Source organism: Artemia franciscana, chromosome 8 (assembly GCF_032884065.1).
Source record: "Artemia franciscana chromosome 8, ASM3288406v1, whole genome shotgun sequence".
NCBI classification, from domain to species: domain Eukaryota; kingdom Metazoa; phylum Arthropoda; class Branchiopoda; order Anostraca; family Artemiidae; genus Artemia; species Artemia franciscana.
Genome location: NC_088870.1, coordinates 19,251,703 through 19,278,901, shown reverse-complemented (window position 1 = coordinate 19,278,901; position 27,199 = coordinate 19,251,703). Strand labels below are relative to the sequence as shown.

The 27,199-nt window shown below is 35.7% G+C and overlaps 1 protein-coding gene across 2 annotated transcripts in view; it reads left to right on the top strand.

Moving 5' to 3' along the window:
- Nucleotides 1-181: 181 nt before the first annotated feature.
- LOC136030095 (hemicentin-1-like) overlaps nucleotides 182-27,199 on the top strand; it is a 130,766-nt gene continuing 103,748 nt past the window's right edge. For both annotated transcript variants that reach the window (XM_065708765.1, XM_065708764.1), the window contains exons 1-2: nucleotides 182-405; nucleotides 20,621-20,822. In XM_065708765.1, the coding sequence (XP_065564837.1) occupies nucleotides 372-405; nucleotides 20,621-20,822 (236 nt within the window). In that variant the 5' untranslated portion in view covers nucleotides 182-371. The remainder of the gene's footprint in view (nucleotides 406-20,620; nucleotides 20,823-27,199) is intronic.

Genomic DNA, 27,199 nt, shown 5'->3' with positions numbered 1-27,199 from the left:
AGTTAACAATTTGTCACAAGTGTTTAAAACCCTCAAGGGTTACCACCTAACCGACCCTCATCTTGATTTACCTGTCTCACTGTATTTTTTTTCCTAGGGCTTTTTGTGACAATCTGACTAGAACCGCTTTAGGGAAACAGAGGAGCACAGTTTGCGCTTTGGGCGGCGCATAAATCACGCCAGAAAGGTTTTAGCACTCGCCAAGTAAAGAAGTGTATACTGTTGTTTCTTTGGGTTGTTTTTGAGACAAAAATTAGCAAGTATTTAGGAAAAATTGTTTTTTTAAGGTGAAGTTTTTTGGATATCAAAATGGATATAACATGTTGAACCTTTGAGGCCAGATTTGGAATACTCGCTCGAAAAAGTAAAATATGGATACAAAAATCTTTCTAGTCACCGCTTTAGGTAAGCTTTTTAACTAGGTCTAGCCTTTTGATTTAGGCTACGCCTATTCATATTTTATTTGGATAGTCTAGTAGATAACCTAAAAGGTATATAGTGTTTTCTATCTTCTATACAGATAGATATGGCTATATATTTGCGCATTATGAGAGGTGGGGGGTAAAGTGCAAATGTAGTCAAGGTCCGTTAACTATAATTTTTCTAGACATTGTGAAGTAGCCTAAAGAGTCGTTTTCGTAACATGTTTCTTTTTAACAGTAGCCTACCAATCCTTGGCTTATACTTCTGTCTTCTATTGTCTATTCTATGTCTTCTGTTTTAAACGAAGATATAGGCTAGCATGTTATTTTTATTGACTTGAGTAGGCTAATGTGAAATGATTGGTGGTTTTGAAATAGCCTAGCAACCTAAAGTGTTTCTTGAGCAAAAGCGAAACACAATATTCATTTTTCTAAGGATCCTCGAAATTTTCTATAAAATTTTCCAGTTAAATTTTGAGTCATAGAAATAGAGAGTACGTTCCCTGTGCGACAAAAAGCAAGTAATATTTAGGTTGATAAAAATTAAGGTACTTACCGGTATGTATTATAGCAACCCAACTCAAGAAGTGAAGTTAGGTTAATCCTAATGAAATATATCAAAATATGATGAAAATATAATACTTTTTTAACGAAATTCTGGGAATTTCTACAGGGAATTATGGAAAGCAGGTCGCCTAGTTGTAAACAAGGCCAAGTACAACATAACCTAGTTGTACACTTCCAAAAAGGATTCTTCTTGACAGAGTATGTAAGTCATGTTGTTTTCATTGACGCCCTCATTTGTTTTGTGCAACACCCCCTTATCCTGGAAAAGTCTAATTGTGCCTTTTTAAGTCCTTGCCAAATCCCAATTTTTTTTTTTGCATCCATGGTCTAAGAAACCAGTTCTACCAAGATCAGGAATTTGACTGTGGTTGCTATAATATACAACTAGCCTACCAAAATTCTTTTTTTTTCCAGGGGAAAGGGAATTAACAGCTGTAATTGTCTAAAATTAACCTATTAAATTTCAAATTGATTTTGTGACTACATTTAGCATCTTTACCGTATGAACTTCTGCAGAATCATCATCAAATTGGGAAAAATAGAGGTAAATTGCCATTCTAATGAGAATAACTGAATAATAAGGCAATAACACTCATGTTTTTTCATATTTTACTTTCCACGCAATAACTACTCATAGGCCTATTTCAAAATTAATATAATGTTTGTTAAGACATTAATTCATAAACCATAAAAATGAAATTAATTCGCAAATTTTTATTTTAACTGAAAGCAAGGAGCAACATTAAAGCTCATATTTATTTGAAAAGAAATTGCAATTAAATAAAAAAAACCAAGTCTTTTCAACTGAAAGCAAGGAGCAACATTAAAACTTAAAATGAACATAAATTATTATGTATATGAGAGGGACTACTCCTCCACAGGACCTCACTCTTTACGCTAAAGTTTTTTACTTTAAAAAAATTAGCTTCTTATTGTTTTAATTAAATGAGCATGGTGTTTCAGCAGTTGCTCTTAAGGAATTGGGGCGTAATAATTCAAACTTTAGCGTAAAGATTAGGGTTAGTCTTTTTTTTATTCTTATTTTGATTCACATTAAAGTTGAAGTAAATACGAATTAAATTGCATTTTCCACTTGAAACGCACTGGAAGAAGGAGTAGCCTAGAGGAAGGAGCTTGAAAACACCTTTGCAGAGTACAACTTAGGCACTGGATTCATTCCTGACGGTTTCATTTTCCCAACTTAATACTTTGTAAGATTGAAACAGTCCCTCATCTTGAATTTTACCATAAACGTCTTCAGGTATGGGCATGGGTGGGTAGAGGCCTCCTATGGACTGCAACCCTAATTCTAATCAGGGTCTTTTAGTGGCCTGAATCTTTTTCCAGTTACTCTTTGCAAAGTTTGCAAAAAGGTACTTGTGTATTATCCCGAATACTATAAAGAAGTTTGCTCTGTTTGATCTTAGAAAAACCGGTTTGTCTGTCTCCAATCGGTTATGATACTTATCTGTTATAGCCACCACACTCAAGTTCTTGGTCTGTCAGAACCGGTTTCTTTCTGTAGTTTCTTTAAGCTTAGCGTGAAGAGAGTATTTACACTACAATGTAGTTATATTTTAGTTGGTATTTTGGTCGGTTTAGGTCAGAAAACATTTAATATAATGCGTTCTCGGGGGCCTGATTTCCATAATTTCGTTACTAAAGAATTTTATTTTCACAATACTTTGGTATATTTCATTAAGATTAAACTAACTTCACTTCTTCAGTGGGGTGGCTATAACAAATAAGTACCTTGGTTATAATTTACATAGTCTTACTGAGAAAAACTATGATACAGGTTTATTTTCATTAAATATTTTTCTGTACGGCCTGCACGGCCTGCTTTCCATAATTCTTTTCTGTAGTATGCATAGTTTTGTTACTCAATGTGATAAGCCACACCCTCCTCCAAAAATGAACAACTTGTGGTTAAGTGTCTGTGTCATTTCATGGTCCCATTAGCAATTATTGCTATAGTCAAGTTCCAAATCAGGTTAAATTGTAATTGGATTCGAAGATAACATCCATGAATTAAAATTGTTATGCTACTATTTATATGTCTTATTTTTTTTGTTTGAGCCCAGCATCAAGTTTCATTCTCCGTCTCCGTTTATTGCTATGAGCAAGTCTAGAAATTTGGATAAATTACAGTGTACATTCAGTGCAATTAGGCTTTGAATAATTATAGCCCATATTTTTCCAACAGTAAAGGTTACTCATGCTAATTCAAGCTTTAACTGTAGTTATAACATATCTGTAAGCACCATTTATGTTACTTCTGACGGCGACTTAATGGTTTCTTCAAACCGTGGCGTGCTATCTCAAAATAAAAATGGACTAGTCTTCTCATGAGGAATGTTCAGGAATTTGGATTTATGCCTGTCCGCTTTTATTAATGAAAAATATAGGCCACATTTTGATGCGGCGAGGCACATTTGCAATTTTCACCTTTGATCTAACCGTTGACCAAAGAGAAGAAAGATCAAAGGTGCGCAAGTCCATAACATAAAGAAAGGTTCAAGGGTCATCTAACCATTAGGGACCGGGGGGGGGGGGGGTCTAAATTGAGGACTAGTAAAATGAGTGGAAGTTAAAATGTCACAATTAGTGTTGATGCTATTTAAAATATGATGGTGTCAAATCACGTTGAAAATTATCAAAATGATGAAAAAAGACTAAAATTTATGAATTCTAGTCTGCGCAAATTAAAAAATGGATCAGATACGGGACACTATTTTTTTCAAATATAGACTTAACATTTCTTGAAATGTATTATACTGGTTATTTTGTATAGCTAACGAAAAACTAAGTTCAAGCCATAAATATTATTTTCCGCTTTAAAATTCTAGTAAAGCTACTTTTTGCTATCTTGGAAAGGGGTTAGGTTAGGAAAATTAGACTTTCAGTAATAAGTTTTGGGCAAAAAACATACTCTGGGAAGGTATTACCAAGCTACTATGTTAACCCCATCTGATTCCTAAGTCTTAGATATTCGCCATACCTTCCCGGGTCATACTTCTTCTGTAGATCCAACCTTGGAAGTTTCTTTTCCATAATCCATGTCTTTCCAGGTTATCAAAAAGTAGCTCATCTAGGATTTTACCTTTTTTCTAATTTGGCACTTATCATCAATTTCCACTCGGAAGATCTGTGGAAAAGTCCACTGTAGACTGTATTTGTGGCCAAAATGAGTTTCAAAGATAATTTTATCGGCAATTTAATGTATATTATTTGAGTTAAGGGTGCGCTTTTTGGAGTCCCTCCCCGCATCTTGAAGTAACCTTTTGATGTGAGCCTTCCGTAAAATTTTGTTAGTATGTACGTATGTTGATAAATGGTTTTGTATGATAACACACTAATTTTTCGTTACTTAATTTATTTTTATCCAGGTGTGAATGCTATGTAAAAAAAAATGTACCCACTCACTAAAATGTTTAATTACATAGCTGTGGTTTGACCAATAGACCAAGTTAACACCTTACCAAATCATAATGGCCAGTTGCTACAAACTTGGTTATTAAGGCGTGACTCGTGAATTATTGTTTTTTCATTTTGTTTTATCAGAACATCATCTGAGCAATGTTATAAAGTTTCGATGCGAAGGCAGATCTTAGAGCAACACGTTTTTATAGCTACCTCTTGCACCTATTGTTCGTCTACCGGAAGTAGACACAAATTGAATGCCACAAAAGTAATTAAAGTTGTTGAGGATTTTGAATGGGCGCTAAAAAGTTTTGAGAAAAATTGAACAAGTGCTAATCATGCAAGGTGACAAATATTTGTTTTTAAGAAAAGGGAAAAGGGATGTTTTTAAGAAAATTGAGATATAGAAAGGAACTTTTGTATTATGGCCACCACAGTCAAGATCTTGTATCGTGAACATGAGACAATAACCGGTTTTCGCGGTCTTTATGTTATTGTTATCTTCGACTCGGTGGGAACTTACATTGTAGCTGTATTTTAATTAAATATTTAGTTATTATTTTGGTTAGGTTAGTTTAGGTTGCGTATTTAATATAATGCGGTGGTCAACCATCTAAGGCCAAATGAAAAGCAGGTCGTTCCCAAATAGGGCAGTAGCAGGTCTCAAGAAGGATATAATGGAAAAGGAACTTCTTGGGAGGGCGTAAAGAGGGAGGCTTTAAATAGATTAGGTTAGGAGTAGCATGCGTAGCTGTGTCAGCCTTAGGTAATTTGGTGCTGCAGTGATTTGTTAGTAGTAGTAGTAGGTTTTGGAAAATAAATTTCACCCCCTCCCCCAACTATCAGGCACTTGTGCCCCCCATGTGCGTTCAAATCTCGAGTTTGAGGACCAGTGTTGGCAATGGGGGATATGTCCTACTGGAATATTCCCTGTCCAGCTAAAGTGTTGAGTCCTACCATATTCAAAATAACTTGTGAAACCCACGTGTCTGGTTCATACATACCGGTAGTATAATACTTAAAATCAGAAGGACATCTGTTGTAGAAGCAGATGTATTTTCTATTGCAGAAATGATTTTTGATATCCCCGGGTGATTAACAACATGCTAAAAAGAGAACACAGATAATTATATTTTTCCAGGCTAAGCAACCATTTTTACAGACTGTGAGATGCATGTATATTTAAAAAATCAAATGGACAGTTTTTCATTTTTCATTTATATCAATGAAAATACCAACAAAGCTATTTTTCGAAACCTAGGAGAGGAGAGGTAAATGCCCCGCCCCCTCTATAACTGTCTCCACTGCTAAGAGACCGTTTTCTTCAGTGTCTGAACTTGTAACAAATTAAACAGAGACGTCTTGTGATTTTATAAACATGATTAGTCGATAAAAAACGCTATTAACCACATATAGGACCGTTTAACACCACACAAGCTTGTTGCAGGTAACGTGTTTAGATTCTGGACGGCCGAATTTTTTTTTTTTCAAAATTCTAATTTATTGTCTCAAATTCTTCCCTGTCATGTCATTTATAGTTTCCTTCATTTCACTTTAAAAGCATTCTTTAAATGGTTTTTACCTTGCGGCGTCGCTCCAATCACGAGTTATTACAAGATTTGACAAGAGCATTCAAAATTTGACAAGATCCGATGACGTTTGATTAGCTGGTTGTCACTGTCTCAGATAACTGGATTTGGGAAAACATTACACCTCGGGCGGATATAGCGGGAAGATTTTTTGTTTTATTTCTTGTCAAAATTCGAGCTATTTTTTTAATTGAGAGATTCTCTATGGGGGGGATTTTACGCGGGATAAACTTTCCCTTGAGACATTGAGAGGGGATCATTTCCAGGAAACATTTTCCAAGGAGGGGGATTTGAAAAACATTTTTTCAACTAAAAGTAAGGAGCAACATCTAAATTTAAAACAAACCGAAATTGTCTCGCGTATGAGAAGTGGGCCCCTCTCCTCAATACCTCGTTTTTTACGCTAATTGTAACTTCCCTCAATTATTTAATAACAACTCCTGAACAAAAGAGCTGTTTAATTAGAGTAAGGAGATTTTGAAATTAAAAAAAAGGAACTTTGGTGTTAAGAGCGAGGTGTTGAGGAGAAGTTATCCCCCTCATGGACGGAACAATTTCTGTCCTTTTGAGTTTTAATGTAGCTCCTTACTTACAATGGAAAAAAAATTTAATCGCTGAAAGGCAGAATCAACTCTCAGAGAAAAGTGTTAACATGTGGCTGATTTGGAATTGCCAAAAATGGCTTTCTTTATCCTGAGTCCAAGTAATTTCAATTCAAGGTTTTTGCAATATATATTCATATAATGAAAGTTTTTTGTATTATATTAAAAATATGGAAAACCTTGCACAAAATATTCTTTACTTACAATTTTTATTATTGAGTTTTGGCAAAACCTAAAGTTAATCTGAGCAAAAAAGCTGATCAGAAATATCGAAATCGAGTTTGAATATCAAAAGTAAAAATATCGATATATCGTTAATTCGAATGATCACCCAGCACTAATTGTTACAAGTTGTGTTATCTTTTTTTCTAATACTTTGACTAGTAGCATCGGCATTAACGCAGATGTGACGCTACATTTGTTAACCGTCGTTTTGATAACAAAAGAAAATACTTTGGGGAACAGTTCTTCTGGGAGGTTGTTCGATACATTAAAAGATCGCTGGACGATCCGGGTTTAAAGCAAAAGTTATGGATTCCTTCAACAAATTCACTTGTTTTTGCTTCGTCTAACCGTGAAACAAGCAGTTATTTAAGTGCTGAATTCAGTCGCCATAAACCACAAAAATTGGCCATCGAACAGGAAAATTCATTAACTGCTCGAGTTGTTTCAAATCACCAACGATACGCAATTTGATATAGATTTGTGGGAATTTTTTGCGGTATCCAACCTCGAAAGGAGATGTCGATCCGAATGGTTTTAATGTAACTAACTATTTTGAACTAATAATATTGCGTTTTGTGTTTTTAAAAAGTTAAAAGTTTTTATCCATCAAATTTTGAAAAGTTGAAATGTCGAATGACCGAAATATGAGAACTCAAAAAGATGGGCAAACTTAAATCGTATGTGTTTTTATGTCTAAAAGGTTGGCATCATATATACACAAGTCCAACGACAAAGGGAACCATCAAGATATGGTTTCCACGAGAACTGAAAAATCGAAACTAAACTTTTTTGAGTTAGCCAATTTCTTGTGTTGATAAAATCAATGTTATAATTAAGATCACCACCAGAAGGGGGACCGGGGATGAGGCCGCAATTGTGAAAAACAACAGCAAAAACTGCAACAACAATAAATCTCCTGTAATAATGAATTGGTGCAATTTTCGCTAGTAAAATTAAAAAAAGAGCAGCTTCTTACAGAAGGAAAGAGCTAAGTTAAAACTTAAGACGGACAAAAATTGTTAGGCTACTTCGCAGATTCCGCAAGATATAGGTATCTACAAAACTGGGTCAAATAAACTGGCTACTGATATTTCCCAATATGCGTAGAATTCTCAAAACTAGTGTTATTCTGATAAAGCAAAAGCGACCCCAAAAACAGGATTTATGTGAGCAGAAAATTCCGTAAGTAGTCTGCAGAACATAAAAGACTAATTCATAAGTATGTTTGTTTGGCCTAGTTTTTTTTTTACATGTTTTGCGTAATCTGCAGAGTAATCGATTTTGCTTGCTTTGAGTTTCCACTTATCTGTTTACTTCCGCGAGAATAACTTGTTTCTTCAAAATTAATTTTAGCTAGTGTTATTTTTTATTAGGTATACACAAACCCTACAAAATTATATTTGTCTAAATTAGGCGATAAAACTAAGAAGTCAACATACACTTTTGTTAAAATAGAACATTAAAATTGGTTTTATTTCTCACCTCCACACAAGCTTTCTTACAACATATGTGCAAGTTTAAATGGATAAAGAGCCCGAAAGGTTGCCTATGTTGTTAAGGGGTTTTTTCAATGAAAATCAATTATTTTCATTAAAATAAATGACATTTTTTCAGTGGACAGCATATTTCGTTTTTAAAGGTATTTTTTACTTACTAAGGGGCAGGGAGCGGGAGTGTACAAGATGTGAGTATGTAAAGCCCTGACGAAAGGTTTTCGACCATGGATATTATAATGATACTCTTTTCAAGCTTCCCAGCCTTTCCACTCCATAAATGGCTCCAATAAGCTCTTTTTGGTGACAAATAACGCTTTTCATTGGGGTTCTTAAGACTAATTTATAAGATTCAGGTATGAGTAGTAGTTTTGAAACGAGCCACTAAACATTTCTCTGTGGCCCCCGGGTAGCTTGCTTGTCCTGACAGCAGAAGAGAAATAAATAAGAGAATGCATGCTAATTCTGCTAAAAACCTTTTTTGTTTTAGCCCATAACACATAGACTGGCTATCTTAGAATTTGACCTCCGCGGGGTTGTAGAAAAGTCAATTTGCTGTTTTTGATCTCTTTTGTTACTTAAAAAACACATGAGGTATTGCGAATTTAGTCTAAACGAGCCCTCTTTCAATATTCTACGGCAACTGGTTCAACATAATCACCTCTAGAGCGAAAATGACACATCAGTGTCGCCAATGCAAAAATAATCTTTCTTGTTGTCCAGTAGTTTCTTCAGTTTACAGTTTTTGGCAATAGCGACTCAATAGTGTACTTCTTATTTCGACCCGCCACCGTTTTTGAGGAGTTGTGCGCTTTTTTCAAAATCCCCGAAAATTTGTTTTCTTAATAAACTTTTACTGTTGAACCTAGTTGGTAGTTACCTTTCCTGAAATATTTTAAACTGAGATTATTTTTTTTTAACTAGGCAGTACTTTTCTAAAAGGTGTTTTTGAGCTTTTGGTTACAATGGGATGTGGTTCGCTCTTTACTAGGCTACAGTTATTGGTGCTATGATATACTTGTCCAGAAGCTGCGTGAAAATTCTGTATCATGACGTTGAGCTCTGTCTGATCTTGTCGGGCATTGAGTATTTGAACATACAGGCGTCCAACTTGGAAGGATAACATGGAAATGCAAGAATTTTTTTTCCAACCTTTGGAATTTCTGGATATCATTAAACTCTTTTCAATCCAACGAGTACTCTAACAGAGGTAGAAAACAGGGACCAGCCGTTTCCCTCATAGGGTGTAAAAATTATTGTCCTAAATTTACGCAGAACTGTTTTACTTTATGTAAAACAGTCCTGTGGTTTGATTTTTTTTTTTATATGCCACAATCCTCATAAATTTATGCTGGAAAAACTACTGTCATAATTTATTTTATTGTTGCGTTGCGTTTCAGCTTATCGGTATTTATCATAGAAACTGACCAATTTCGATTTTCACACATATAGGAATTTATTATAATCATCTGTAAGTTATGTTCATCTTCTCTCCTTTGATGAATGATCTTTCGAGTTAGCCTCTTGATATGGCTTATACCACTACTAATTCAGCTTATGATCACTTTAGCCTAGAGGAAAGCCAATCCCATATTTTCTCAATTTGGTTTTGCATACGCAGATTTAGTAGAATATGAAATTTAAATTCATTGTCCATCATCCCTCTGTCTGATTTCAGGTGGGAGGTACTGAGCAAAAGATGTAACTTATGCAGATTGAGGTCAAGACACTTTTCTTCTATCTGATAAACAAACGGCAGTGCTTGTCTTGATGGAAAGCCACTTTGAGATGAATGCATTTTTATGACTCTTCCAAATTTTGCAACTTCAAAATTAGTTCTTTTTCTGTTCAATTGAGTACTGAACAATTGTTGTCATGAACCCAGCTGGTTAAATTTATGGCAACATCCTTGAAGAAAGAAATATATAACGCCTAATTTTTCCTGGAACAGATAACTTCTAACATGAAGACTTAACTGCAAATGAGTCGTGTAAATGCGTCATATTGCTTGCTATATAAATGAGGAATATAGCTAGCAAAGGGCTTGCCGTGCTCTATCCTCTTTTTATTTAGGGAACAATAGATGCGCACATGTTAATAGTTTACTATCCGGGGTGGACCTAGAGCAAAATCTTGAGGGAGGGGGCAGTGTGACAAGGGCACCAATAAGCAAAATCCTGGGTTAGGTCCAGTGTGACAGGGGCGCCAATAATTGACCAAACTGATAATTCTTTTTTTTAAAAAAAGGTGAAAAACAGAAAAGAAAACAAGGAATGAGGGTGCAAGAAAAAATCTTGGGGGGGGGAATTTGGACCCCTGGATTCGTTAGTGCCAACTATATGGGAATCATGCTTCGTCATTAAGGGGTAGGTACATAAGACAGAGAAATTATTTGGTTGGAGGGTATTTCGGGTTGGCACAACTTGAAACAGAAAATGGTGAATTAATTGGAGAATTAGTTAAAATTTAAAAATTTCAGTGGTGGGGTTGGGGGGCCCTCTGTAGGCTATAGATGCTTTTAGAGAGTATTGTGTCTCAAAAATTCGTTTTCCACCAACATCTTGTAAATTTTCTGGATTGTCCTAGGGGAGAATTATTCTGTTCCTGCCGTGATTAGATATGTAGTGATTCGCCGTCGTATTATATGAAGGACAGAACCTCCTTGTTTTAGTATAATGAATAGTATTTAATATTGAACTTCAGCTTGCTTTTAAGAGTAGGCCTAATGCCAAATGTAGATCATAACAAGAAGTTTTTTTTTCAATTAAATTTTTAAAACAAAGTTGTGTGAATTTCAGGAGTGTCAGTAAAACGATTTGTATTATGGTCTGAAAAATCTATGTATTGATTCTCAGAACATCCCTATCGTTAATACAACGTCAAAAGTATTTTAAATTCAAATAGGATTTACCTATATCATATCCATTACATGTTACCAAACCCCAAAGAAATAATATGAACGTTAAAGTGTTAAATCTAGCAGAAGCAATGAGACCTTTGTCCAACCATTCGCTCCGGACTTCCCTTTTTTCAAATACCACAAGGGTACTTAAAGAGTTGTCTCACCCTTCTCTTTGTTCCTTAGTGCACTCTTGAAAATGCATTGCTAAAAATTGCTGAAAGGCGTTTCTTAAAATCCCACATTAAACCGACAACACCGGATGCGGTTTTTAACTTACTGTGGGATAAATAAAAACAATACTCTCAGGGAAAGGTGTGTTGAGAGGGCACTTGACATTGGTCACGAAGTATCAGAATAAATACGTCTAAAAGAAGATGCCTTAATGCCAGGCTTTTTGCACAGTTATCTTCTCGATGTGAGATAAACCGCCACTACGATATTCCTAGTATACATATACAGGCCAGGATAAGAATATGCCCTCCCACTAAAGTATTTTCCGAGGAATCTCACCTTTTATAGAAATTGTATTCACCGAAGATTACAAACACGTGCTAATAGTGCTCTGCTAATATGTTTATTTGTAGGATTGAAATCATGATCATCATACTTGTGAGGCTGAAGAATTAGGATACAAATTACAACCTTATCACATCGTTACGCTGTTTGCGTATGTTCATGTATTTTCTTCTGTGAAGATTTATTAACTATTGTGCTAAGGTTTCATTATACTAAGAGGCAACGCTATAGTGTTGCTTATTGTAAAGGCCATACGGTTCCAATGTTTTATTATTTATATATTAATTATGTTTTTCTCAGAGGCACTTTATATGGAAGGTGTGTTCGTAAGGGGGTTCCTTGGATTGGAAATTGAAAGTTCTAGTTCATTTTTTACGATTCATGAGAGGTCAGAGGGTAACTAGCCTCCTCCCCATGGCCTTTTCCCTCAAATCCAGCCGATAACAATTTTGAGATTGCCATTTTGTTGAAAATAGTTCAAACACTACATAACAAAAACGCCGGGGTCTGCAAAAGCCCCCAGAGCCCGAGACTAAGTGTTTTAAGTTATTCCCTGTGGGCTTATAAGGCTTTTATGTAATGGTTGGTCGTGTAAACTTCAGAGGTGGCTCATTTGATTGGAAACTGAAAGTTCTAGTTGCCTTTTTATGAGTCAACAGGGATCAGAGGGTATCCCCCCAACACACACACATGTGCACCCTTGTTTATCCAAATGCATCTTATCAATATTTTGAGATTGCCAGTTTGTTTAAAATAGTCCAACGGTCAAATAATAAAAAAAAATTGGTATCAATATACCCCCCCCTCCCCAGAGCCCGGGAAGGGCTGTAAATTATGCCCTGGGGACATACAAATGACGCAGTAGGTTTTAGACTTCTACAGTGGGGGAAGAAGACAAGACCCAAACTCTTGTTTTTAGGGATTTTTGATCGTTTGAAGTATGATTTGCATATTCTATTTAAGTTACACTATGTTTTACTATGTATGTTTCACTATGTACCTATTCTATGTTTGTTCTCTTTGATTGTTTATTTAATTTATATTCGTTCTGGGTTTCATTTATTCTTTAATAGTAATTTCTGGTCGTTTTGAGTTTTGAGTGAACGATTTATTGTTTGGAGTCTGATTTTTGGAAGTTAGAAATTCACTTAGCAGTTGGTAGGCTTTTGAAGTTGCTAAAATGGACGAATGTCGATTTATTGAAAAAAATACAATAAAAATGATCAATGGAAAGCAGACACCATGGAAGACTCGTGCTCCTTAAGTTAAGGACTTGTTATATGAAAATTGTAACTGAAAATATGGAATGTAAAAGTTTTTCGGCTTAAATAAAAATATATAAAGTCACTTCTTTATTTATGTGCTAAAGATGCAGTTGTCTGTATCTTCGGCATAACCTTCCATTTTATTTTTCCACATATGCTTGTAGGCTTAAATTTTAGTTTTAAAGTATTCAAAGATCAATAAATATACATTCTATCGTAGCAGTATAATAGGCGCTATTATGCACAACTATGGAATGTTTTTTCTACCTAATTCTACTGTTTGCCTAGAATAAGGAAAAAGCGCTATGCACTCCATATTATCGCGCTAAACCATATCTCTTAAAGAAGATCTACTTGGCCATGTCTTTGTACTGCAAAGATCTGTAATCTGTAACTTTGCATCTTTAATAAAGGCTAAGGTTTTTAGTTTCCATTAAAGGACCTGTTTCATCTCAAAATTAAATATAAAAAAACATATTTTTTAACTGCAAGTAAGGAGCGACACTAAAACTTAAATCGAACAGACATTATTCCTTATATGAAAGGGGTTGTCCCCTCCACAACGCCTCGCTCTTTGCGCTAAAGGTTTTGATTTTTTTAAAAAGTTGAGTTGTGAGAAACGCTCCTTACAAACAGTTCGTTACCACGAACTGTTTGATTTGGTAGAGATTATCAGCTAGGACTTTCGTAGCCCTTTTTGAGGGATCTAGTCAATCTAAATGATTTTGTCACCTGTTTTGTTCCGTAATCTTTAGCCATGAGTTGTAGTTGCTGCAACACTTCACGAGGCCTTGGTACCAGAAGTCGAGTTATTACTAACTTCATAGGATAAGTCACGAACAGTGTTGCCATATGTTTGGTTTAAAGTTGGGCCACTACAAAGGTGAAAATATGCCGAAAGCCCCATCTTTCTAGTGAAAACGTGCCAAATGAATGATTCCCCCCCCCCAGAAAAAAATGCGCTGATTTGAAAAAGTTAACGCAAAGACCGGACATGCTAAGTTACGACCTGTATAGTCTGCGTAATGACATCTTTTGGAAGTCTTACTTATAAACATGCCAACAGCCTAACTTTACAAATACAATACTTTATGTGTTCTATACCTTTTGTCATTGGCCTGTCAAGATGATACATGGTTTGAGTCGACCTAGTGCAACAAAGGTGTCAAACTGCTAACAGCTTAGTAAACAACAGCGACTCAATTGAATATAAAGGGTTTAAGCTCTAGTTTCAATCCCGTATCCGATTTTGACTTGAATTTATTGTTATGAATAGGATATTGCAAATATTGTTGTTGAGTTGTAAAATTAAATTGGTTTTGGTGCATTGTTTGATGCATTTACCTACTGTCATCTCGATTGACTACGAAATTTAAGCTATTTTAAAAGATGGTAATAGCTATGTGCCGACGATTAAACACAATCTTTATTTATCAAATGCTTAACTGGCTTGTATTTTGTTGTTGACATTGCCAGACCGGTGTTTTTTGCAGAAGAAAAAATTTTTAACTTTTGGTTCAAATCTGAATAATAATTTTCTATGTAATTGTTCATTGTGTATTGACTGTATGTATGTTCGGAGTCGCCAGTTGAAAAAGTGAGGCTAAAATTGCGATGTGAGCATGCTACTTGAAAAAGTTTATTCGGGTTACACTCTTGTCGAAAGACGACTTGCAACATTGCAGTGGTCACTTACATAGGGGGCGGGGTATCTTTGGTTCATCTGAAATTTCGATATTTTGTGGTATTTCTAACATATTCTGTATAATCCGTCAATTTTTAAGCCCTCCTCCTAGAAGCCAAAGTCTTCACATTTCTGAATTACATGCTTACTGTTTGGACATAAAGTTAAACCTTAAAATAGATGAACCATCCAAAATCCTTTGGGAAATACGCTTGAAATATTAAAGATCTTCAGATTCGTGGGAAGGGCAGAGGCCCGGAATTTCCTGTCTCCTGTGTGCTTGTATCCAATAATTTTGTCTTGTCCTATATAAATTTTTATAAGACCTACTTTGAAATTTGGCCACTTGAGGTGAAAAGAAGCTTGTCAATATCCATTCTTATGATGCCTCCCTAAGGGTTTGAATTCTGTGCGCCTATCTATTTGTCAATATGAATTTTGTGAGAACCTCGTCCCTGACTGCAAAATCTTCATTGTTGCCTGTCCGAATACAACAAAAAAGTTGTGATTATCATTTTTTGCATTTGTTTAAGGTTAATTCGATTTGGCTTTTGAAATCCATTTTAGTCCTAAGACCATTCGAGTTCGTTTCGAAAATTCATTTTAGTCCAAGACCTTTGAGAGACAGAAAGGGTAAAGCACAATGAACAACTGCCATTATAAACATAGGAACGCCTAATTTTCAGAGGTGATTTTCTCTGCTTAACTTCCTTTTACTGTTATGAAATTTTTGCTCTCAAGAGATGACCGGTGTTTCTGAAATTTCTGACCAAGTTATCTTCGTTGGGTTAAAATGAACTAGCGGCACTAGAGAACGCGTTGTAACTTATTGTTTACTTTTCGCTTTAGCTCTAGAGCGCTTGACTTTGCAAATTTTGCCATTCAAGGGCATATGTCAATTTTTGTTTGCAAAACTCATCAGAAACAGATAAACCCAAGCCTTTGTCACTGTTTAAACAACAGGTGACGATAGCTCTTATTTGGACTGAAACTGCCAACCTCCTGGCTTCAGTGAAACTAAACGAATTCAAACTGTCAATTTTAGTGCTCTTGTCTAAATTAAAATTCCCTGGTTAGCCATTTATATGCTGCGTCTTGATGGACATCATCCATATGGGTACTTAGATCAAAACCCTAGTAGTGGAAAAAAAGTGTCCAAAAATGCTTAGAAAATTTTTATGCCAACGTGTCTTAATTTTTTCATTTTTTTCACAAGGTTAGGCCCCGCGGCGGCACAGTGGATTAATCTCTGCTTGGCAATGCGAAGTCCAGGGTTCGATCTCATCTGCCACTGGGCCCGGAATTTCACAGGGATTAATGTCTCTAGATAATCAAATAAGAGGAAGAAGTAAAGATTGAAATCCCTCGGCTGTTGGTTTGATGTAACTTGAAAATCAATATTTTTCCAGCTCAATATTTGGGAGGGTCGGAAGTTTTCCAAGGCAAGGGATTATGAGGTGATAGGAAAAGCGTCATACAATACACCCGAATCACTATAGATACGTATAAACAGTAGAAGCAATTCCCAAGAGTAGAATCACTGCCAAGTACCTAGAACAATCCGTAGGCAATTTCTCTGGAAAACATCTAGTAAATCTTCATCCGCTTTTCGGAGCGCCCATGCTTCAGAGCCATATTTGACCACTGTCATCACCTCACCTTCCAATATTCTAATCTTGGTTTGCAGACTTATCTTCCTGTTCTTCCAAACTTTTTCTAATTGTGAAAAAACACCCTGAGCCTTGGCTATTATACTTTTAACATCTTCACTGCTCCCACCACCTTAACTAATATCGTTCTAGTCACCTGGATACTGCCCTTCATTGCGTAAACTATTCCATACCAAGCTTTTCCATAAGTCCTCCACATAATAGTGTCGGTATGTTCTGTTAATGTTCCCATATGCTTCTTCAATAAAGCTGACGTTCATGTCCAAAAAAGGTCTTAACATTTTGTTTGTCCAATTTTTATACTGTTGATCTTGTGATTAGAAAGGCCACACAAGCAGCGATCTGGATTAAAAGCCAAAAGAGACCAGAGAAAGATCAACAAAGCTACTTAACGCATGGCAGCCTTCGATATGTTCTAGATGCCAAGTTTCTGACAAGTCGTTCTTCAATTCTAATTTATCTCTCCCTAATAGCTATTCAAAGTAATAATTTATTGGCATTTTTATATGTAAAGTACTCGAGAAAAATTGATTGGATCGACAAAAATTATCCTATTAAATGCAAATTAGGCAAAAAACTTCTGCTGGGTGATTAGCCAGAAAGATAAAAAAATTTCATACCAAAAGAAAATGTTTTTTTTGATAGTTTAGTCATTATTTCCCAATTTAGTTTTTGTGTCATTGTTTTTCTCGTCAATTCTTGCGTCTCCTCAGTAACGTCATGAAGGGGGTAGGGGGAATTGTCCTTTCTAGATTTTGAAAGGTACCTTTGTATGGGTTGTTTTCATTAAAAGCTGCTTTTTTGGTGTTTCATTGAAAACCAACAAAATTACCCCCCCCCAAGACTTTGAAAAATGAATTTGCTCCTCCATCCCTCCACATTTTCGTGAATTGACTCCCCTGTTCCTATCTCTTCCAGAATTGTATTAGCTTTACCATGTTTATAGAAAAGTATAAATACGTCAAGTCCATATAGAGCGAAGGAACAATTCCCTGTAATAGAAAACTCTTTGTGGGGGGGGGGGGGGTCGGAAAAACACGAACAACCGGCGAACAATATGAAAAATAAAAAGAAGCTCGAAAAACTTTGAAAATTCCTATTGTAAAATACCTTTCAAATCGATTGTAAATGCCTGAAACAGCTTTCAAGTTTCTGAGCTCATATATTTTCCATACAACTCCCCTATCTTTCCTGTTTTTAAGTTATCCTCTTAGAAATCTTTGCCCTTTCCGAATAAGTGTCTGGCTCTCTTCATATCTGGCTCCCGTAGTTTTGACTAATAACAATGAAATGTTAACCCTCGGAAATTCGAGTCTATTTTAAGCGTTGCTAAAATAGTGTCATTCGGATGACTTTACCCCCCCCCCTCCTGTAAGGATTTCCTTGGGCTTTTAGTGTGTGTTCCTATTTAAGCCCGACGCTTGCGAAACCTTAGCCTTAGCTAATTTAACCTAGCTTTCATTCTGATGGTTTGGTTAACCTCATCATTTTCAGGGTTTCATAGCAACATTGATGCCTAACAAAATGTCTACAATACCAAATAGAAACACAAGGGGAGCCCTTTAACGTGTTCTCATGTAGACAATAATATATGCTAAGAAGAGGAAAGTCACTAGCTTATCGCAGTTTTAAATGAACTTGATTATGTCATTTCGTAATGACTACCCACAGACATGATTCCATCGAATGTTGGGTTTAAATTGGTCGTCTTCTATATGATGATAAAAAGTTGAGATGTGCTCTGTATGTTGTAGAGAGTGGATGGTGTATGGTGTAACGGTGCTCTGTATGTTGTAGAGAGTGTAACTGAGTTTGAATGAGGTAATTATGAAATAAGTATATTGCTTGATTTAGGTCGGATAATTAGAGAGATAAATGAGTTTGTACCAGTGGAAGATTTTTAACTGGTACGAATAGGCTCGATTTCTAATTAGTGTTTATGTATTTTTTTAAACATGTTATTTTAGCTGTTTGTTAGTTTATTTTGTAGCTTGTATTTGTTTGTTTCGTTGTTTTTCTTTTTTTTGTCTTTGGTTTAATCGGGGAATAAATTATCTATGTTTTTATCAATCTACTTGCAAAGAACGAAAGGTATAAAAAGAATTTTCCTCATAAGTTTAGACCGGAAACCCCTCCAGGAAAAAATCGAAAATATGAGCCTAAAAACTCAATTTCTTGCTCTTTGATCCCCTCCCAGTGTTTAAATCACATGTTCCTCGACGTCTTAGTTTTTAAGTATACTTTGATATAAGTGCCTTTTCGCTAGCCTTTTAAAGCAGACCTTTTTTTCGTTTCAAATTACTCAACTAGCCACGAGCGATTTTTATTAAGATACACAGCCAGCTCTTAGAAGAGCTGGGCGACTTGACTTCTTTGTAGGTTAAAAGACCCGAAGCCAAATTGAAACCTTTTGAAATATCTTGTCTATCTTGTCTCGAAAGTTAAATGCACCTGGTTTAAACAATTCAGATTTGTACTAGTCATTCGTTACTACTTGGGTTTAACTATGTTTGCTGTAGTAATAATTTCCTTTGTAAATTGCCTAGAGACTGCTATTGCCTATTCATTAAGTAAAGTTAATAAAACCGTTAACATTTTAAATTCATTTGCTACGAATATACACAGGGCTACTTGCCGAACTTGAGGTATTCAAAACAAAAGACAAATGGGTTCTTTTTGTATTTAACCTCTCCCTCCGAAATAAATTCCTGCTGACGGGCAAGTTTCCCCTCGTACAAGGAAAAATTGTGGAGGCCTTGGAAACTCTACAGACAATTATTCTATCTCTTTGCTTACTGTGGGGGTGGGATGGGAGGCAGGGACCATTTATATTTGGGGTGAAGACCAGAAATTATTGTGTGGGAAGAATGGCTAATTTTCATAACGGCCAAGCACGAATAGATTATACGAAAACCGTACCCAACTGACGCACACTATGCATAATATGTTTTGTTTAACAAGAAATTTGCAACTGAATGTTTAATAATCATGATAATAAAATGTTGATTGCATGAAGTTATTTTTATTGAGGCTCAAACTATGTATGTCGGTAGAGGGGGCGGGTGGGAAACTCCCCCCACGAGGAAACAAGAAGACGTTAAACGAATGAATAAAAACAGCACAATTAGAAAATTTATATTGATAGCTTGGTAAAAAAAAAGGTACTTGTGTATTATTCAGAACAGACTCGATAAGTGAAGTTAGGTTCTTTCGTGAAACAAACTACGATGCAGGTACATTTTATATAAATAGTTTGGAAAAAATTGGACTATATATTTTTCTACGTTGTGGAAGGGGGGGGGGTAAAGCATAACATATATTAAATACGTAAACTAATCATTGGTGTATTCAATATATGTTATGCTTTATCACCCCCACCCCCTAATATGCAAATATATAGCCCAAATTTGTTTGCATAGACCAAACCAAAATACAAACTAAATAATTAAATAAAATATAGCTACAAATTATTTTGCAACCGAACAGAAGATAATTTTGTGTTATAGAGAAGTTGCTTGACCAGTTTCTTGTGTCATGCTCACATCATTGGCGATCGAAACTGTGTAATGTTTCAAATCATCGTAGTTTGTTTCACGACAGAACCTAACTTCACTTATTGAGTGTGTTCTGAATAATATACAAGTACCAATAAAAATTCTGGTAGCACTTGCCCCCTCCTCTTTTGGTGAATTTCGGTACTTGTTGATTGGCCAGAACACCCTCAAGTTCTTGATCTTAGTTTAAGATCTGAGAAAACCGGTTTCATATCCACAAAGACTAGTGACGAGTGACAGAATGCATTGGATATATATAATTGGGCTATTTATTTGCACATTAGGGGGGAGAGTAAAGTAAAGCGGGTCTGCACGCAAAATGTGCTAGCTTCGATTATTCTTTAAATTATGAAGTAAGAATTGTTTTCTAACTTCACACGGTCCTAATATTTATCCCCATCCACTCCTAATGTGGAAATACAAAACCCAAATTAAATAAGTCCGATGTATTTTGTCACCCGTTACTTTTCTTTGTAGCTATTAAACCGGTTTTCTCAGATCTTACATTCAGGTCAAGAAATGGAGTTTGTTTTGTCTAATTAATAAGTACCGAACTTTTTAGTGGCGCTGAGGATTCAAACAGCAGAATAATTCAAAGTTATAGTATTTAGTGACATATCATAACTCTTTTATTCTAAGAACGACATTCTGGCTTAATAAATTGAGTCCCATGTATACATAATATCAACGAAGTACTTTCTTTTCTAGTACTACCATTATTTAGTGTCATAAACGCATTCACAGAAGAAAAAGATGTGAGAGTTGGTGAAAGTGTTGTGTTGAACTGTAAATTTCCACAAGCTCTCTTAAAGAGGAATTTGACGTACATATGGCAACGGAGCAACATGGCCAGCAAAGACAGCATTGCTGCCATTGGTCTCGGATTATTTGAAGAACGGAGCACATACAGGTAATTTTATTTCTCTGCTTGAAGTATATTTAATAATGTTTCAGGAAACGCAAGAAGTTGCATTTCTGTCTTCCTGAAGGAATGAAGTGTGGTAAAAAAGGATCTCTTGTGCAGTAGCGGTTTTAGGCCTCATAATCTGGAGTAAGTGCCAAGGTATACAGCGGGAGTGTATAAATATAAAACAAAGCAAAATTTAAGTCAGGTGTTCTGCGGGAGGGTAGCTGCCCCCCCCCTTCCCGGGCCTAGAACTGTCACCTGCTATCGTGCATTCTAAATTTTAGCCATCAGTTTTACTCGAACCTGAACCTTAAAACGGAGAGAAAAGGTTAATTAAGGGCGAAGTTTCGGTTAGGAAATACTGGTAGAATGTATCTCTTGCACCCGTAGAAACGAGGACATATAAAAGAATACATTTTTTTCTGACGATCGAACCGGTTTGGGTTCACTTGGTCTCGGATGAACCCAAAGCCATCTAATATTATTTTTTACCGCAACCGTAAGTTTTCTTGGTAAGAAAGTTATCATATATATTTACAAGGTTGTACTTTTTATGAATTTTTTGTTTTGAGAAGTGGGAGGGAAGCTATTGCCTCTTGATATTTTGTGTGTGTCTCAAGCCTTCCCGTCTCTTTAATAAGGACCAACTATGTTCCAGTTCTTTTGTTCTTTTAAAATGTGACTTGGCATTAAAAGAACACCTTAAATTATTGAAATTATTATGGCCTCAGGAAAGGCAATGGGCCCCAAATCAGTGCAGAACAGGGACTAATACATCTTCTCTACAAGAAGCTGTTAAGTCGGCTTAAACTGATCATCAAAAAGTCCCTGTGAGCTCAAGTATGAATGGAAGCTTTTTTGAATCCTTGGCCCATCTTGGTCACAAAATAGTTTTCCGTACTTGGTGATACTCATCTATCAACAGCAGTCGAAATTCAAGAGTCGTAATTTTGACTTACTACTGTCGTTATTTTCCCAAAAATATATTCAGTCAGATGCAGTTTTCAATCTGTTATTCGAAGGCAAAGTATCAACCATTGTCTTTATTATAAGTCGCAACTCTGAACTCAATAGTTGTTTGACATATGAGTTATCATCTGCCGTTATGATTCCTTTTGAAAAAAAATGCACCGCAAACTATGTCGTGGGAAATATGACTTTTGGTGGTGTCTCTTTGAAACAACTTCACTGTGCCTTTTAGATGGAAGACAAAAGGTTTTCTTCGCATCCCGTTTCAACAAGGGAAAGAATAGTCACTTTTTGTACTGACGGAGTTCGTTACAATTCATTCTCAAAATGGAATATGAAATTGGAAAATACTAAACTGGGTATAAATAAACTAGGAACAAGAATTATCATTACGTACGCAGAGCGAAGTGGGGGAACTTTAGGCATGTTCCGAATGTCAAGATTTTAAGGGATTGTTCAGTATTTTTCATTTATTTTGCCTGTTTTTACGTGTTTTAAAAGGCACCTCCCACCTATAACTAATCCTGCGTTCGTTTCTATTCAGTTTATAGCTATCAACCGTTCAGCATCAAACAAATTTGGGCAGTTTTGGTTCGAATTGACGATGCTGATAATGACTACCGAAATGGCTTACCTGCACACAGTAACGACTTAGGAGAGCACTCCAAACTGCAATAGGGAGTCCCCTGGAATCTTGAAAAAAAATCTTTAGTAACAGCAAAAATCATTTAATTGATCCCAAAATGTTCGGTACAGATCATGTTTTGTATCAGGAAATTAACAGAGACTCAAGAACTTTCTATTCAAAGCTGTTAAAAGTGCAGATTATTTGGTTGTTGCTATGAAGTCTCAAAGAACTTGAAGTTTTTTGTAAGGATATCCAAAATGACATTTTGTTTCAAGATATTCAGACAGGATTATTTACTTGTAATGCGGAACTTGCAAAGGGATTTGTTCATCTGTGGTTTGTTCATTCTTCTTGCTTCTTTATCCTTCTTTATTCTTTATTGCTTCTTCTTGCTTCTATCCTTCTTGGATAGAAGCAAGATATATCCTTCTTCTTGCTTCTTAGCTTCTCTCTTCTTCTTCTCTCTTGCTTCTTCCTGCTTCTTATCCTATTATACTTCTTGCTTCTTTATTATGTGGTTTGTTTATCCACTTGCTTCTTTCAGCTTGCTGTCCCTTTCATAAAAAGGTAAGATGACGTTAACGAAAAAACCACCCATAAGCTTAACCATCTAAGCTTTCGTTATCAAACCTTTGTTTAGCTTTTATGTCCCCCTTTTGGTGCTATTTTGAGGGGGGTATGTTTTTCAAGAACAAATTTCGTCCAGTTTCTTTATTTACAAAGAAATAATGAACATAATACAAATTATGAATTTCAACTAAAAGAGAGCATAAAATAAACGTAAAACAGCGGAATGGTGGGAGTTGGACAATGATTAATGAATGTTTTCTTTTTGTCAAGGAAATTTTCATTCGATTTTTAGGCCATTTTCTAAGATTCGAACGGAAGGTTTTATAGCACTGAATATCCTAACCCTGCAAAATTATTCCATAATTCTGTTAGCATACTCGTTTTCATGCTACAGAAAATACATTTGGTGACAACCACGTAATCCTTGACAAGTTTTTTTCATTATTGCATGCTATTCTCGAGACAGTCTAAAAAGCAGCTTCCCACGCTAAAATACAGAAAGCTGGAAGCTATATTTAATGAATTTACTCATGTCACTTCATCTTATTGTCGTGACGGTGAAAAACTTCTTTACAGATATTAGACATCTTGCACTTGATTAAAGCTGTACATAAAAGGGGAGAAAGGAGAAATTTCCGCATAAGGATCATCCCTAGGATCTCCTTTAAATATTTTTGAAAAAAAAATCTGGCAATACTCGAAAATATAGAGCAACAATTATTAACAAGAGCTAAGAGCTCATATGGCACTTGTAACGAGGTTGGAAGAGCCAAGAGCTCATATGGCATGAGCTCTAGAAAAATTCTAAGAATCAATAGATTGATTTAAAAGGAAAATCACAGGCTTACTGCCGGTCGGAATTTAAAATAAGAGCTCCAAGAGACGAGGTCCTTCTAAATATCAAAATTAGAATCGGGAAAACGACCAGATAGTCGAATCGGGGAAAACGACTTTATTAAGTCAATTTGTGCAGGTACCTGACACGCCTACAAATTTTCATCGTCCTAGCACGTCCAGAAGCACCGAACTCGCCAAAGCACTGGACCCCCCTAACTCCCCCAAAGAGAGCGGATCGAGTTAGGTTACGTCAATGACGTATCTACGACATTTGCTTATTCTACCCGCCAAATTTGATCCACTCTAAGCGTTTTCCAGGATTTCCGGTTTCCCCCTCCAACTCCCCCAAATGTCACCGGATCCGGTCGGGAGTAAAGGTAAGAGCTCTGAGACACAATTATCATTTTAAGTATCAAATTTCATTAAGATCCGATCACCCGTTCGTAAGCTAAAAATACTTCATTTTTTCTAATGTTTCCGAATTAACCGCCCCCCCCCCCAGATGGTCGAATCGGAGAATTGACTATTTCTAATTTAATCTGGTCTAATCCCTGATACGTCTGTCAAATTTCATCGTCTTAGCTTATCCGGAGGTGCCTAAACTAGCAAAACTGGGACCGACAGACCGAAAGAATTTGCTATCGCTATATGTCACTTGGTAAATACCAAGTGCCATAAAAAGCACACCTCGAGCATTAGATTCTCCATTAAAAGAGAAAAAAAAAAACATGAATCTCCCTTATTTTTTACTCTATAGCAAGGTCCATTAAAAGGGAATTCGAGGTTTGTCAAATGGGATCATCTCCATGTATTGTTCTGACACTTTTTGGTGAATTAGTAGTAGTGTAATGTTGATCGTACCTTTGATATTAATTGCTGCTATATTCAATAAAATAAATTATATGTTTAAGGTATTAAGATACCATAAAGAACAAACGTATCTCGTCCATTATAAACTTTTGGGGTTTTTGTGACCAAACTATTTTGAGTTGATTGGGTGGTCTTGCCATAACTTGTAGAACTTGAACAAGAGATCCGAATAAACGGCAGAAAACTAAAAGCCAACATTTATTTTCCTTGAAATCTTATGAAAACTACGTAGCTTCTCTTGTTTTGTGCTGGAGATGGATGTATTTAGTTTTAGAGAAACTTATATAATTAGAAAGTGTAAATTTTGTTTTTCGATCAAACGGAGTAGAATTTTCTTTTTAAAATTCAGGAAAGGGTTGTACCTAAAAAGCGTTCTAGTATACCTTCTAGGGGAATGCCCAAAATCACCTCAAAAGAAATGTCATTTGATCAATTTGACAGCTTTTTGAAGTTTCTGTGGTGCATCCCGTTTTGACTGAAAACTTTGCTGATAGAATTTCATTGTCTTTTCAATCAAATTTCTTAATCAGATCACAAATTCTCAATAGGTTTCAATGGTAAGTAGTACCCTGGAAGAATTCCCTAATGTGCCCTTTGCCTTTGAGACAGTCAGCCGACGGTGAGGCTCACAAAATGATGTTTTAAGTATCGAATCATCCTAAAATTACATATTATATCGTCTGTATAAATTTTTCGAAGTTGAGCTCCTCGAAATAACGCTTTATTCTTTCGAAAATAGAAAGTCCCTGAGTATTTTACGTAGATGCCGATCTTTCAAACTCTATCTGTTAATATTTGGCTCATTTATATTGGGATCTGATAATTGATGAGCCCTGTGTACAAACGAAAACTTAACGTCAGCGATCTGAGCTGCCATATTGCAAATTTCATATTGCGAATGGGCAATCCCATACATTGTTTATTATGCTATAGCTATTATGCAATGATATGCTTGTTAGTAAAATCTCATCCTACTTAATGCCATATATTTTTCAGCACTCTAAGAAATGATTAATATTAATACGATTTTTATTTTAGTTGGAGTTGGTTACAAAGGGTTTTTTATCTTGCTGATTGGTCCCAGTTATGCACGGATTATTGATCCGAATCATTGAAGGCCCCCAAGTAGAAGGCTTCAACCCGCCTTCCTTTTGGGCCTATCTTAATAGAAATGTCCCTCCTGCACCAGAACCATATGTATATTTAAAAAAAGCTCTTATAAAACGAAAAGGATTTCTATAAAAAATTTCAATAAATGAGGTTATTGAGAAGCGATAAATAAATTTAGATGGAAAAACAAAATAGCAAATAAAAGTAAAAAGGTAAAGGTAAATAATACGGCATTAGACTTTACAGTCCCTACCGGCGGTGCTGATCTCCGTTTCTTGGCCCTTCAGCCAGAAACTGCATCCTGTGTTTTCGCAAATAAAAGTAAAAATCTAACGAAAAGACTATTCAAGCTAAATAAAATAGAATATTGAGTTTAACGTCAATTTTAGGATCTTACACTCACGTCTCTCTTGTTTTGGAAGGGAAAAATGACATGAACACAGATGAGAATGGATCAATTAGTCTAATCGCTCTAAAAAATGTTTCATGGCATCTGTCTGACGTGCAAGTAAGCTTTTGAAACGCTGTACTTGTAGGACAGGTGGGATGCATGATAACTGACATTGTATTAAATCCCTCTCTGATTTCCCTTAGTTAAATTTTCGAAACATAGTTTTATAACCTTCATTGCGGTTTAAAAATTAACTGCTTTTAAAGCGTTACTTACGTCTATTCGCCGTGGTTTTATGCCTACGGATAACCACAAACGTGCAATTAAGCGTGGGACCTTTTTTTTTAAAGAAAATAATAAGCTTTGCTTTGGTTTGTTAACTTTTACGCTTATCAAAGCTTGGAATTTAGTGGGAAACCAGGAAGAAAAGCTATTTATTCTTACTGGAAAACCGGATTTGGATTTGTGAAGAGATAAAAAGATAAACAAAGAGGAAGAAATGGTACTTGTATGATAAACCCCCTACCACTCAAATCGTTCATTCTTTGACGCATTGTAGAACCAGTTTTTTTTCGTTAGTTTATTTCAGCTTTGCGTGAGACAAGATAAAGAGAAGCGACAGGATAGATGTAAAATATATAATTTAGACTACATATTTGCACATTGGAGGGGTGGGGTTGAGGTAAAGCATTTGGACAATGTGAAGTTAGAAAAGAATTCTGCGTAGAATAATTGTACCCCCCTAATTGTACCCCCCCCCCCCTAATTTGCCTATTTCTATTTTGACGCAAACTTGACTCCAGTGACTAATCTATCATAAAACATTCCATTGAAATAGATTCTATATTTTCCTCTATCAGAATAAATTAATGTAAAATACGAAGGGAGATACGAAACACGAAGGACCCACTTCAAATGACCGCTATTATTTATTTTGGTTTACTACAAAATTGTTTGACTCATTAAAATAGATCTGCAACGCTTTAATGTCTAGATACTGATATC